We start from the raw sequence: 13,102 nt of genomic DNA, 5'->3' as shown, positions 1-13,102 counted from the left end.
GAACCGGGTATTGATAGTAGATGATCAGCCATGATCTCAAAATGGCGGTGCAGGCTCGATGGGCCAAATGGTCTACTTCTGCACCTATTGTCTATTGTCTATTGTCTATAACTGTTCTGTCACTCTGGTTCCCATTCTCCTGCAACTTAAGTTTAAACCACACAGTGCAGCATTAAACCTTCCCACTAGGATATTAGTCCCCCTCCAGTTCAGGTGCAAACTGCCCCTCTGTGCAGGTCCCACCTTCCCTGGAAGAGAGCCCAATGATCCAAATATCTGATGCCCTCCCTCCTATACCAACTCCTTAGCCATGGGTTGAACTGTATAATCTTCCTAGTTCTGGCCTCACTAGCACGCGGCTTGGGTAACAATCTCGAGATCATAATCCTGGAAGTTCTGCCCTTTAACTTAACACCTAACTCCCTGAACTCCCGATACAGAACTCTGTTACTTGCCTTACCCATGTCATTGGTACTCACATGGACCATGGCCTCTGGCTGCTCACCCTAACACTTAATAATGCTGTCCTTTCGATACAATGTGTATCCTCAAATGTTAAGCTCACAACTATTATCTTCTTTCAGCCACAACTCAATGATGTGTACAATGTCATACCTGGCAATCTATAACTGCGCCTACCTTATTCCATAAACCAGGTGTATTCAAATATAACACCTTCAGTGTTGTATTCGTCACCCTTTTCAATTTTGTCCTTCTGTTACACTGCAGCTTATCCCACTGATTGAAATTCTGCCTGATCATTTTTTTTGTCCCATCTGACAGTTTCACTGCACACTGCCTCTGCCCCACCCTCAGCCCCATCACTCAGTTCATCCTGAAAAGTGTGGTTTGCAGATGGTACTAAGATAGGTGGTATTGTGGATAATGAAGTAGGTTTTCAAAGCTTGCAGAAAGATTTAGGCCAGTTAGAAGAGTGGGTTGAATGATGGCAGATAGAGTTTAATGCTGATAAGTGTGAGGTACTACATTTTGGTAGGAATAATCCAAATAGGACATACATGGTAAATGGTAGGGCATTGAAGAATGCAGTAGAACAGAGTGATCTAGGAATAATGGTGCATAGTTCCCTGAAGGTGGAATCTCATGTGGATAGGGTGATGAAGAAAGCTTTTGGTATGCTGGCCTTTATAAATCAGAGCATTGAGTATATGAGTTGGGATGTAATGTTGAAATTGTACAAGGCATTGGTAAGGCTGAATTTGGAGTATTGTGTACAGTTCTGGTCACCAAGTTATAGGAATGATGTTAACAAAATAGAGAGAGTACAGAGAAGATTTACTAGAATGTTACCTGGTTTTCAGTATCTAAGTTACAGAGAAAGTTTGAACAAATTAGGTCTTTATTCTTTGGCGTGTAGAAGGTTGAGGGGGGACTTGATAGAGGTATTTAAAATTATGGGGATAGATAGAGTTGACGTTGATAGGCTTTTTCCAGTGAGAGTAGGGGAGATTCAAACAAGAGGACATGAGTTGAGAGTTAAGAGGCAAAAGTTTAGGGGTAACACGAGGGGGAATTTCTTTACTCAGAGAGATGTTGCTCACTCAGAGATTGAGCTTCCAATAGAAGTGGTAGAAGCAGGTTCAGTATTGTCATTTTAAGTAAAATTGGATAGGTATATGAACAGGAAAGGAATGGAGGGTTATGGGCTGAGTGCGGGTCACTGGGACTAGGTGAGAGTAAGCGTTTGGCACAGACTAGAAGGGCCAAGATGGCTTGTTTTTGTGCTGTAATTGTTATACAGTTATATGTATTTTGGGAGGACTAATAGGGATAAACTGTACAGTATGAACTGTAGAACCCAAGGGAGTGCTGAGGGACAGAGTGATTAGGCATGAAGTTCAAGGATCTCTGAAGATGGCAATGCAGGTATACAGAGTGGTGAAGAAGTCATACAAGTTATGTGCCATCTTTAGCCAGGGCATAAACACAAAAGATGCAAGGTTATGGTACGACTTTATAAAACATCAACTAGAGTTCTCTATGTGATATAAGAAAAATGTGATCCCTTTGAGAGGATGTGGAAAAGATGGTGCTGAAGTTCAAAGTACATTTATTATCGAAGTATGAACCTTGAGATTCATTTCATAACAGGCAGCCATGAAACAAAGAGACCCAAAAGAAAAACATTAAAAAAGACATCAAACACCCAATGTCAGGGAAAAACAGAAACAAATCATGCAAACGATAAATGGAAGCAAATTGCATTCTGAACTGAAGCCCACAAAGGCAGTCCTGTCTATGGACCTCTTGTTCAGCGCAGAGTAGAGCAGTGAGCTGAACCGGCTTGTCCCTTGCATTGGGGCCTGATACCCTGATCTTTTCACCCTGGCTTAGCACCTGAGTCATCATCCAAACATTGGGTGCAGTCATTTCAGTACTCTCTTGAACCTGGACCCTGCCACCTCGATTCAGCCTGTACCTAATCTTTCTGATTCAGCCCATTGCTTAAATTGTTGTCCAAACAACAGGTTCAGTCACTTTGATACTCTCTGGGGCCTGGATCCTGCTGCCTTGATACAGCCTGGACCTGACCTTTCTGATTCAGCCTGCCACTTAAATTGATCGAACCTCGGGTATTCCTCGCTGCCTCACCTCACCTCGGATCTGCCACATCCATTTGCCAGTTGCAGTTGCAGCTGGTGTTGCAGTTGATTAGTTTGTTTTCCTTAGAACTGTGGAGGCCAAGGGGGTCCTGATAGCCACAGATAGTCTGAATAGCAAAAAGCTTACCCCATTAGTAGAGGTATCTGAAATAAGACTGCATAGATTTAGGGTAAGGGGCAACAGATTTATAGGGGACTTGCAAAAGAGTTTTTCAGACAGAAATTGCCTGGAAGATGGTGGGGACAGATCCTCCCAAAATACTGAAGGAATTATTGAGTGAAACTGCACAGATGCAAGATGCATTCAAAGGATATGGCAAGAAGGCAAAAAAAAAGGCAGTTATATGGGGTTGAGTGGGATCCGGGATCAGCTGTGATGGAGTGGTGGAGCAGACTTGATGGGCTGAATGGCCTAATCAGCTCCTTATGGACCTTCAGCCTTCCATGTTAACGCCAACCATCAAGCATCACTAATCTCCTTGCTGCTTTCCTTCCCTGAGTACCTACCCGAATCGTGGCCTCTTCTCCGACCAGCCAGGAGAAATGTCACCATAGGCATCAAGAGGACAAAGACTGCCAACACACAAAAAGTTCAGGTTACCAATCTCTGCCATATGTTTCTGGGCATCGGGGCATTACTAACTATGCAAAAAAAAACAGCGTCAATTGTACCAGTGCCGTCTCCCTCTCTGCTGCTCTGAACAACTGTTATTCACACTTCAAAGCATGCATCACTAAGTACGGTCACTTTCTCCCTTTCCAGGTGTGCAGCCACTGCCTGTAGACACAAGAAAGACTCTGTAGAGAGTCAATCCCTGTAAGGTAGTTGGGCTGAGTACACAGGCAGTGTGCACACCAGCTCACTGATGTCTTTGACACCTCACTTGTCCAGGCTGCTGTCCCCAAATGCTTCAAGTTAACCAGTACCAAAGAACTCTACACCTTCTTAAGTAAATGATGACTGTCCAGTGACATCGTGAAGTGCTTTGAATGGCTGGTAATGGCACATATCACAAATTCCATTCCTGCCAAACCGGACACTCACTAATATGCTTACTGACAGAACCACTCTATGTCAGATGGCAGAGCATCTCAGCACCTGGCTCAGACATACGTAAAAAACAAGGACATACGTCAACATGCTGTTTCTGGATTTCAGTTCGGCATTCAACACTATTGTCCCACTGACCTCAGTGAACAAACTCCTACTCCTCAGTCACCCACTGTGCAACTGGATTTTGCTCTTTACAACCAACAGAACTCAGATAGTCAGGATACACAACTGCTCCACCTCCCCATCATCTTCAACATGAATGAGTCCAGGGATTTGTGCTGAATCCACCACTGTACATTCTTCTCACACACGACTGCACGGCCAAATATCTGAGTAATCTCAATTGTCAAGTTTGCTAACAATGGTCGTGTTATGACTAGCATGAGAGGACACAGGTTTAAGGTGCTTGGAAGTAGGTACAGAGGAGATGTCAGGGGTAAATTTTTTATGTAGAGAGTGGTGAGTGCGTGTAATGGGCTTCCGGCGACAGTGGTGGAGGCGGATACGACAGGGTCTTTTAAGAGACTTTTGGATAGGTACATGGAGCTTCCTTAAAATAGAGGGCTATGGGTTACCCTAGGTAATTTCTAAGGTAGGGACATGTTGGGCACAGTATTGTGGGCCGAAGGGCCTGTATTGTGCTGTAGGTTTTCTGTGTTTCTCAATGGGGCTCATCACCACCACCAGTGAGAGGAGCTGGGAGAGCTCGAGGCCTGCTGCCAGGCAAATAACCTCTTCCTCAATGACAACCAGACAAAGGAGATGGTTATCGACTTGAGGAGAACTCACACCACTCCTTATATCAGCAGCACAACCGTGGAAACTGTGAGCACTTTCAAATTCTTGGGAGTGTACACCTCACACATCTGGTCCCAGAACACATCTTATTCAATCAAGAATGTTCATCAATGTCCCTACTTTCTGAAGAGAGTGAAGAGAGCTGGACTATGTACATCTATACACTTGACCTGCACATCATTGAATGGTGTAGGAACTGCACTGTGGTAGGCACGAAGGCTCTACTGCAGCTAGTAAAAACTACCCAACGCATCACCAACAGCAGCCTGCCTGCCATCAAGGAGATAAATACAGAAAGGCGCCCGAGAAAGGACAGCAATATCATGAAGGATCCCAGCCACCCTGCTCGTGGACTGTTTGTCCCACCCGCATCAGGGAGGAGGCTACATAGCATCCACACTACCAGACTCAAAAGCAGTTTCTTTTCCCAAGCCATCAGGCTAATCAACACCTCCACCCACTAACCCATCACTCTACACCCTCAGTCACCACTACTTTATCATTTCCTGTCAGTCACCTTATATGGAGACACCCCTGTGCCGAGCATCATTTTATGGACATGCGATCAATCTATGCATGTAAAATGTCTTAAGTTTTTATTATTATGTCCTATACCTTATTATGCTGATTTTGTGCTGTATCAGATCTGGAGTAACATGAATTTTGTTCTAGTTTATACTTGTGTAATGGAAATGACATTTAACAATTGTGAATCTTGAATCGATACTATAATGTTCTATGTTCTACGTATGGAATTGCTACCCAACTGCATAAGGGACAACTTATAGTGGTCAATTAATGTACTAGCCAACACATTGTTGGGATGTGGAAGAAAACCAGAGCAGTTGGAGAAGGAACTTGATGTTTTGGTGGCCAGTATATACCAGACTGCAGGAGTTCATGAAGTTCAGAAAAGAAATTAGAAGGCTCTCTAGTAGTGGAAAAGTCCAATTTAATGTCAGAGAAATGTATACAATATACATCCTAAAATGCTTTTCCTTTGCAAACATCCAAAAAAACAGAGAACTGCCCCAAAGATTGAACAACAGTCACAGGGATCAGTGCTGTGTCCATTGTTATTTGTCATCTATATCAATGAACTGGCTGATAATGTGGTAAATTGGATCAGCAAATTTGCTGATGATACAAAGATTGGAGGTGTAGTGGACAATGAGGAAGGTTTTCAAAGCTTGCAGAGGGATCTGGACCAGCTGGAAAAAATGAGCTGAAAAATGGCAGATGGAGTTTAATACAGACAAGTGTGAGGTATTGCATTTTGGAAGGAAAAGCCAAGGTAGAACATACCAGGTAAATGATAGTGTGCTGAGGAGTGCAGTAGAACAGAGGGATCTGGGAATACAGATACAAAATTCCCTAAAATTCCCGAAGAGAGCTTTTGGTACATTGGCCTTTATGAATCAAAGTATTGAGTATAAGAGTTGGAATGTTATGGTGAGGTTGTATAAGGCATTGTTGAGGCCAAATTTGGAGTATTGTGTGCAGTTTTGGTCACTGAATTACAGGAAGGATATGAATATGGTTGAAAGAGTGCAGAGAAAGTTTACAAGGATGTTGCTGGGACTTGAGAAACTGAGCTACAGAGAAAAGTTGAATAGGTTAGGACTTTATTCCCTGAAGCATAGAAGAATGAGGGGAGATTTGATAGAGGTATATAAAATTATGATGGTTATAGATAGAGTGAATGCAAGCAGGCTTTTTCTACTGAAGCGAGGGGAGAAAAAAACCCAGAGGACATGGGTTAAGGGTGAAGGGGGAAAAGTTTAAAGGGAACATTGGGGGGCTTCTTCACACAGAGAGTGGTGGGAGTGTGGAATGAGCTGCCAGATGAAAAGGTGAATGCGGGCTCACTTTTAACATTTAAGAAAAACTTGGACAGGTACATGGATGAGAGGTGTATGGAGGGATATGGTCCAGGTGCAGGTCAGTGGGACTATGCAGAAAAATGGTTTGGCACAGCCAAGAAGGGCCAAAAGGCCTGTTTCTGTGCTGTAATGTTCTATGGTTCTTCTATAGTTAAATGTGGGAACCTCAAAGTCCTTCCCAGCTCCCCCTCCTGTACATAAGCGGCAGCGCGCTGCAATCCCCCTCTCCCCACCGGCAAAAAAAAGCAAGCATCGCACTCAAGCATGAGCAAAGCAATAGCAAAGACACAGACTTGTAGTTACCCCAAAGACTTCGCGTTTTATCCGGAATTCAACATACCACAGGCTCCCTCTCTCTCTCTCTCTCTCTCTCTCTAATAAGGACGAGGGAGGAGGTTATTGGAGAAAGGTTCTTGGGACAGGACTAATGATCACTTGGAAAGGCAAGGACTGATCAGCAATAATAAGCAAGGCTTTGTCAAGGACAGATTGTGCTTGACCTATCGGACTGAATTTTTGAGGCCTAGATGTCTCTGCAGTGGAGGTGAATAAAGAGGACAAGACAGAGATATGTAGAATACTGATGAGCAGACTGCAAGAAACCTTGTCCTTTATCAGAGGTGAATATAACTAAATTGAGGATAATGGATAAGAAGGGATCTGAGGGGTATTTTTCCACTGAGAGTGGAGAGGACCTGGAATACACGACCAGATGAAGGGGTGGAAGCAGAGTCACTGCTGACCGTTAAGAATCATCCAGACAAGCAATTGTATCACCCAGGCAGAGAAGGCTTACAAACCAAGTACTGGAAAATGGGATTAATGTGTGTAACACTCGCTTTGCCTAGTGGCATGATCTCGGGGGTGATAACCTCCTGCCTGGCCAAACTTTAGAACTCTCGTTTGGGTGGATGCTGTGTGCCGTGTCCCCTGTTTCAAACCAGTACCCCGGAATAACAAGCAGTACACAATATGCGGCTAAACGATTCAGATTTTATATTTGATTATGGGGTTAGTAGAGAAACAAAATATAAAATAAAAGACGCCAAGAATTTTATTAATCAGCTCGTGCACAACTTGTGCTCACAGTTCCCCTTCACTGATTCCTCCTTCGATCGTCGTTGACCTCCAGCTCCCACCAGAGCCCAGAGTGTTGGGTAGCCCATCGACTCCTCGTTACGTTTTGTCTATTCATTCCCCTCACACTTTCTTGCCAAAGCTTGCAAAAACTAATAACTTTTATACAGACAAGAAAGAATAATATCTCTCCCTTTGGTTAACAACTGAATTCCAAGTCCCATTATCTCTAGTTATAACCCAAACATGCTGCTACAGAGAACTCATTAGCTCAGCAGTTAACATTACAGAGAAGCCATTTTATTAGCCTTGGCAGTTAACATGAAAAGAAAAACCCTTACATGTGAATGGATTGGTACAGATGTGATAGGCTGAATGGCCTGTTTCCATGAAACCTACACATTCACAGGGAGAACATATCAACAATAAGGAGGCTACTGAGCTACAAGGCACCAACTCTACTCTGCCACCCACATCCTGGATTTGAGGGCTACACACTAAGGACTGGGATTAGTACTTGGCCCATGTTTACTTGCTGAATGACTACAGCAGGAAAGTGTATACCAACAGAATACAAAGGACTGAAATCAATTGAAAAAGTTAAATGAAACTTTTAAAATTGATTAAAGGATTCAAATGGTCAGTGAAAATAATAATGTCAGCAAGACAATGTATGGGAGAATGAATTGTCAAAAAGCACAACTAGAATCTATATTTGGAGATAGCATTCTGAAACAAAACCAGAAACGAGTGGAATTGCTCAACAATTCAGGTAGTTCCTGTGGAGAGGACAGACCTGCTGTCAGGTGAATGCAAAACTGAAACTAGACACAATGTATGGCAAAGATTTTGATTGAAATCAACTTCCTTTTTTTTGCAGAATGCGGCAGGTGCTGTGTGGTCTCAGTTTTACCAACAAGCTTCTGATAATGCCAGCAAGATTGACCTCACCCGGATAACGAATGAAACAATCAAACAACAACTGGAAATGCTTCGAGACAAAGGATCTGGCATTTTACCCACAAATGATTATAACCTCGTAAGTAACCATCCTCTTTAGAGCAGTTACCCACTGTATTCTATTGAAAATGTTAGCAGATATGCAGAAACAGCTGCCTTGAATTTAATGGTAAGATGGCGTTGCTAAGTGCCAACTCTTTGCATGCAGATCTAATGGGAATCATCAAATATAGTACTACTACAGCTGAAATCCACAGTCATAGTCATGGGGACTTCAGAAAGCAACATTGTTTCAAGAGGTTTTAAAAAATCTATCGGTACTCAAAATTGATGAACCTCAATTAGCAGATTCAGGTTGTGAGTGCAGTTCCCCTTTAAGAAATTGTAAGCGGGCAGGTTACGCCGGTGCCACAGTTGTCAACGACTTCATCAAGACTTGTGTGGATGTGTGGGTGTGCCTTCAAGAATATAGCAGAGATGCCCAAACAAAAGCTGTGGATGAACCAGAACAACAGAGTGATAGACCGGTGATCCAGAACTATGCAAGAAGTTCAGGTATGAACAATGGGAGGCTAATTTAAGGGCAAAAAACAATTCCGATTGAGGTTAGAGATGGAATCAGATGCATGCCATCTCTGGCAGGGTTTGCAAGTCACTAGTTCCTACAAGCTGAAACCTAACATTATGACTGGCTGAGATGCTTCACTCTCAGATGAGCTCAATGCCTTTTATGCTCGGTTTGAAAGGGAGAATAAAATTACACCTGTGTGAACCCCTGCAGCATCTGGTGACCTGGTGATCTCTGACTCAGAGGCCTACATTAGAACATCTCTCAAGAGGGTGAACACTTGCAAGGCATCGGGCCCCTGATGCTGTACCTGGTCAGGCTCTGAAAACCTGTGCCAAACAACTGACTGGACTGTTGCAAACTCAGACAGTTCCATCATGGACACTAGCTTTTCCAGCATCCAGGACATCTTCAAAAGGCGGCATCCATCATTAAGGACCCCCACCACCCAGGACATATCCTCTTCTCATTGTTACCAGCAAGGAGAAGGTTCAGGAGTCTGAAGACACACACTCAACATTTCAGGAATAGCTTCTTCCCCTCCACCATCAGATATCTGGATGGACAATGAACTCATGTGCACTACCTCAGTTTTTCCCTCTCTCTTTTGCACTACTTATTTAATTTATTTTTTAAAAATATCAATTTCCTGGTGGTGGCTGATGGAGTAGCAGCAATCTCCCATTGCTCCAACTCTAATTATCTTAGTATTTCAACCTGTCTTGAAACTTCCTTTTTAAGTGTGATATTTTTTCATTATTGCTACATCAAGGGGTGGCAGAGGTACTAAAAAGGATGATCCCCCTGTTTCTTTGGATTCTATTATGGATTTGCTGCAAAATCATACATGAGAAGCCTCTGAGAAGTTTCAACAATTCAGCTCTGAATTTAAACAAATAGAAGGTAAATTGGATTCTATTCAGCAAACTCTTAATGAACACAATAAACGTATAAAAAAATGAAGCAATGTCGTCATCTCTAGAAACAGCAGTGGATGAACTGCAAAAGCTTTGTGAAAGCAATCAAAGTCCAACAAAAAGTTAAGACAGCATATTATCAACAGAGAAAATAGAAGTAGAAGGAACAACCTATGGGTTCTGTGTCTCGAAGAATTAATTGAAGGAACTCTTTGCAAACTAACTGCAAGGATTATTTCCGGAAATTTTGGTGTCTGCCTATAATTGATTGAGCTCACAGATCCCCCATGTTTAGACCTCCTAACAGAGATAGACCAAGATCTGTAATAATTTGTTTTCATGAATTTAAAACAAAGGAACTGTTGATACGCGAATCTCGTTGAAGAGGCATGATTGATTATCATGGCGGCAAGATTAGAATTGTTGAAGATTACCCGCCTGAGGTCATGCAGGAATGTGCTACATTCAAAGAAGTTATGTCCGAATTTTTAAACAAGGTTTTAAACAATCCTTTCGCTTTCCAGCTCGTCTCAGAATCACAGTTAAAAATGGCACTTTCAAATGGTTTCATTCGAATGCTGAAGCAGAAAGGCTTTTAAAATCTGAAGGCTAGCTGTTTAGTTTGTTAGCATGAAGACGCAAAATTAAATGAGAAACTTTTAATTCGCAAATCCCATCGAAGGGGCATGATTTGTTATCGGGTGAAACATTAAGATTCTTGAAGACTATTTGTTTGAGGTTATGCAGGAATGTGCTAAGTTTAAACAAGCTTTGTTGGAATTTCTTTAATAAGGGTTTTAACCCATCCCTTGGCTACCCAGTTTGACTGAGAATCTTATTAAAGTTGGACCCTTCGAATGGTTTTGTTTAAATGCTGAAGCATAAAGATTTTTTTAAAATTTGAAAGCTAACTCCTTAGCCTGTTTTTTCATGAAGATATAAGATTAAATGTTTAAAATCTTTCTGTATGAATAATGGTATCTTTTACCTTTGTAACTAATTTCCTTTTGTATTATTTTAATACTGTATTTTTGATATACGAGAATTTAATTTCTTGTTTGGATATTGTTTAGTCTAGGTTGGAATATAAACAACCATGAAACTAATTGGAGCAATTGCCAGGCTTTTTGGGGATTGTATCATTCAATATAACTATTGATTAACTTATATGAATACAGGGTAATGAGATTGTTATTAAGAACAGATGTAATGTAATTGGTAGTTTTTAAAAAAATTTTTTGACACTTTCTTGTACACTGTATTCTTCTATGTAGAAACTAATAAAGATATTGGAAAAAGAAAGAAAAAATATGTTTTTCTTATTGTAATTTATAGTTTGTATTATGTATTATAATATGTATTATGTATTTTTGTATAGCTGCTGTGAAACAACAAGTTTCACGATATTTGTCAATGATATTAAACTTGATTCTGATTCTGATTCTGAACTATTATTACATTAGAAACCTATGAATTATGAATTTAGTAGCCTTTATAAATGCATTACAAGGATGGCACAGTGGCGCAACTAATAATTGATAATCTATTTATTATTTATCACATGTACCAAGATACATGGTAAGGCTTTGTACGCCACCCAGACAGATCATTCCAAATAAAATGCAGAATGAAGTGTCACAGTTACAGAGGTAGTGCAGCACAGGTAATAAAGAGTAAGGTCAATGGTGAGATTAAGAGTTCATTGTGACCATACAAGAAGTCTGTTTAAGACTATGATAACAGTAGAGATCGTAGGAGCTGCTGCTTCACAACTCCAGTGACACGGGTCCAAGCCTAACACCCCCTTGCTGTCTGTGTGGAGTTTGCATGCTGCCCATGTGACCTTGCAGGTTTCTTCTGGATGCTCCCATTTTCTCGAACATCCTGACTGGCCAGTAAATTGTTCCAAGTGTGTGATGGAATCTGGAATATTGTTAGGAATGGGGAAGATTACAAATTACACAAATAGGTATTTAATGGTCTGTTGGATCAATGAGCTTCAGAGCCTGATTCTGTACAGTTTAATTCTATGACAAAAATTTTCAACATAATACTTCAGGGATTTTTTTGTACTGAAATGTTTCTTCCCATTCACCTTTCAGTGGTTATCATTGTTTGCCAGCACTGAATTAGCCCCTCACATCTTCCACTAGGAGTGGGAGGTGCTGATGAGAACGTGGAAGAGTGGAGGAGTGTGTGTGCTGTTGATTTTGATGCCATTGTCCAGCAGTAGCTAAGTTAACAGGAGGGAAACAGGACAGGGAACAACTCTTGACGTTGGCAGGTGGTTGAACCTTGTGACTTGAGTGTTCTGAGTGTTCTGTGACTGTAGGATTTGAAAGGCTAGGTGGGAAGGGGTGTTTTGGGACTGGGAGAAGCCGAGGTTTTCCTGGAGTAGCAGGTTTCATCTCTAATGTTTCCCAGCATGGAGATTTGCAGCAAACAAACAGCTTGCTAGTGTTATTGACAGTAACAATCATGAGAGTGCAAACGTGGGTGTTCACTCTACTCTAGTAGCAAGCAACTCATTGCATCACAGCGCTTTGATCACATGACTTATTAAAATTGTTTTGGAAGATGTGTAGACTTCTCTCTGTTACTCCCAGACAAATGGCTGACTGCCTTCCTTGCACTCAGTGTTTGTTTCTGACATGTTTTTTTTTCTGGAACTTACAATTCCCAGCCTTATAACTTGCTTTACTGATGTCCACAGCTCCTGAATAATCAGAATAGATGTTCATTGTGTGGTGAACTATGTGCCTGTCTGGACACGCCCCCTGCTGACTGCTCCTGTGGCTCCTCCCACAGGCCCCTGTATAAAGGCGATCTGAGGCCTGACGCTCGGCCTCAGTCTCCAGGTCATAGTATGATGGACACTCACTCCTGGTTCCTTCTTCCAGTCAATAAAAGCCGATATCTCGCCTTACGTCTCAGTGTGAGTTATTGATGGTGCATCACATTGTCTCAGTGTCATGGCTGTATTGAGACAGTAAAATGCAGATGTTCAAAGCAAAGCACCTTATTAATATTTCTTATTACAGCTGAATAATATTCTGAATAATATGAGCACAATCTACAGCACTGGAACCGTCTGCTATCCAGATCAGCATTCCAACTGCTTGGAACTAGATCCAGGTAATGAAAGCCACTCATGTCTTAACTTCTTCTAATATAGCCCTTCCCATAGATGTACAGTGCACACACACACACATTCACACTCA

At 41.8% G+C, this 13,102-nt stretch overlaps 1 protein-coding gene across 2 annotated transcripts in view; it reads left to right on the top strand.

The window, feature by feature from the left end:
• Positions 1-13,102, top strand: part of ace2 (angiotensin I converting enzyme 2) — a 209,307-nt gene that overhangs the window by 32,615 nt on the left and 163,590 nt on the right. For both annotated transcript variants that reach the window (XM_059967697.1, XM_059967698.1), the window contains exons 2-3: positions 8,317-8,475; positions 12,923-13,016. In XM_059967697.1, coding sequence (XP_059823680.1) covers positions 8,317-8,475; positions 12,923-13,016 — 253 coding nt within the window. The remainder of the gene's footprint in view (positions 1-8,316; positions 8,476-12,922; positions 13,017-13,102) is intronic.

This window comes from Hypanus sabinus, chromosome 4 (assembly GCF_030144855.1).
Source record: "Hypanus sabinus isolate sHypSab1 chromosome 4, sHypSab1.hap1, whole genome shotgun sequence".
Taxonomy (NCBI): Eukaryota; Metazoa; Chordata; class Chondrichthyes; order Myliobatiformes; family Dasyatidae; genus Hypanus; species Hypanus sabinus.
This window is presented reverse-complemented; position numbering and strand designations above follow the sequence as displayed.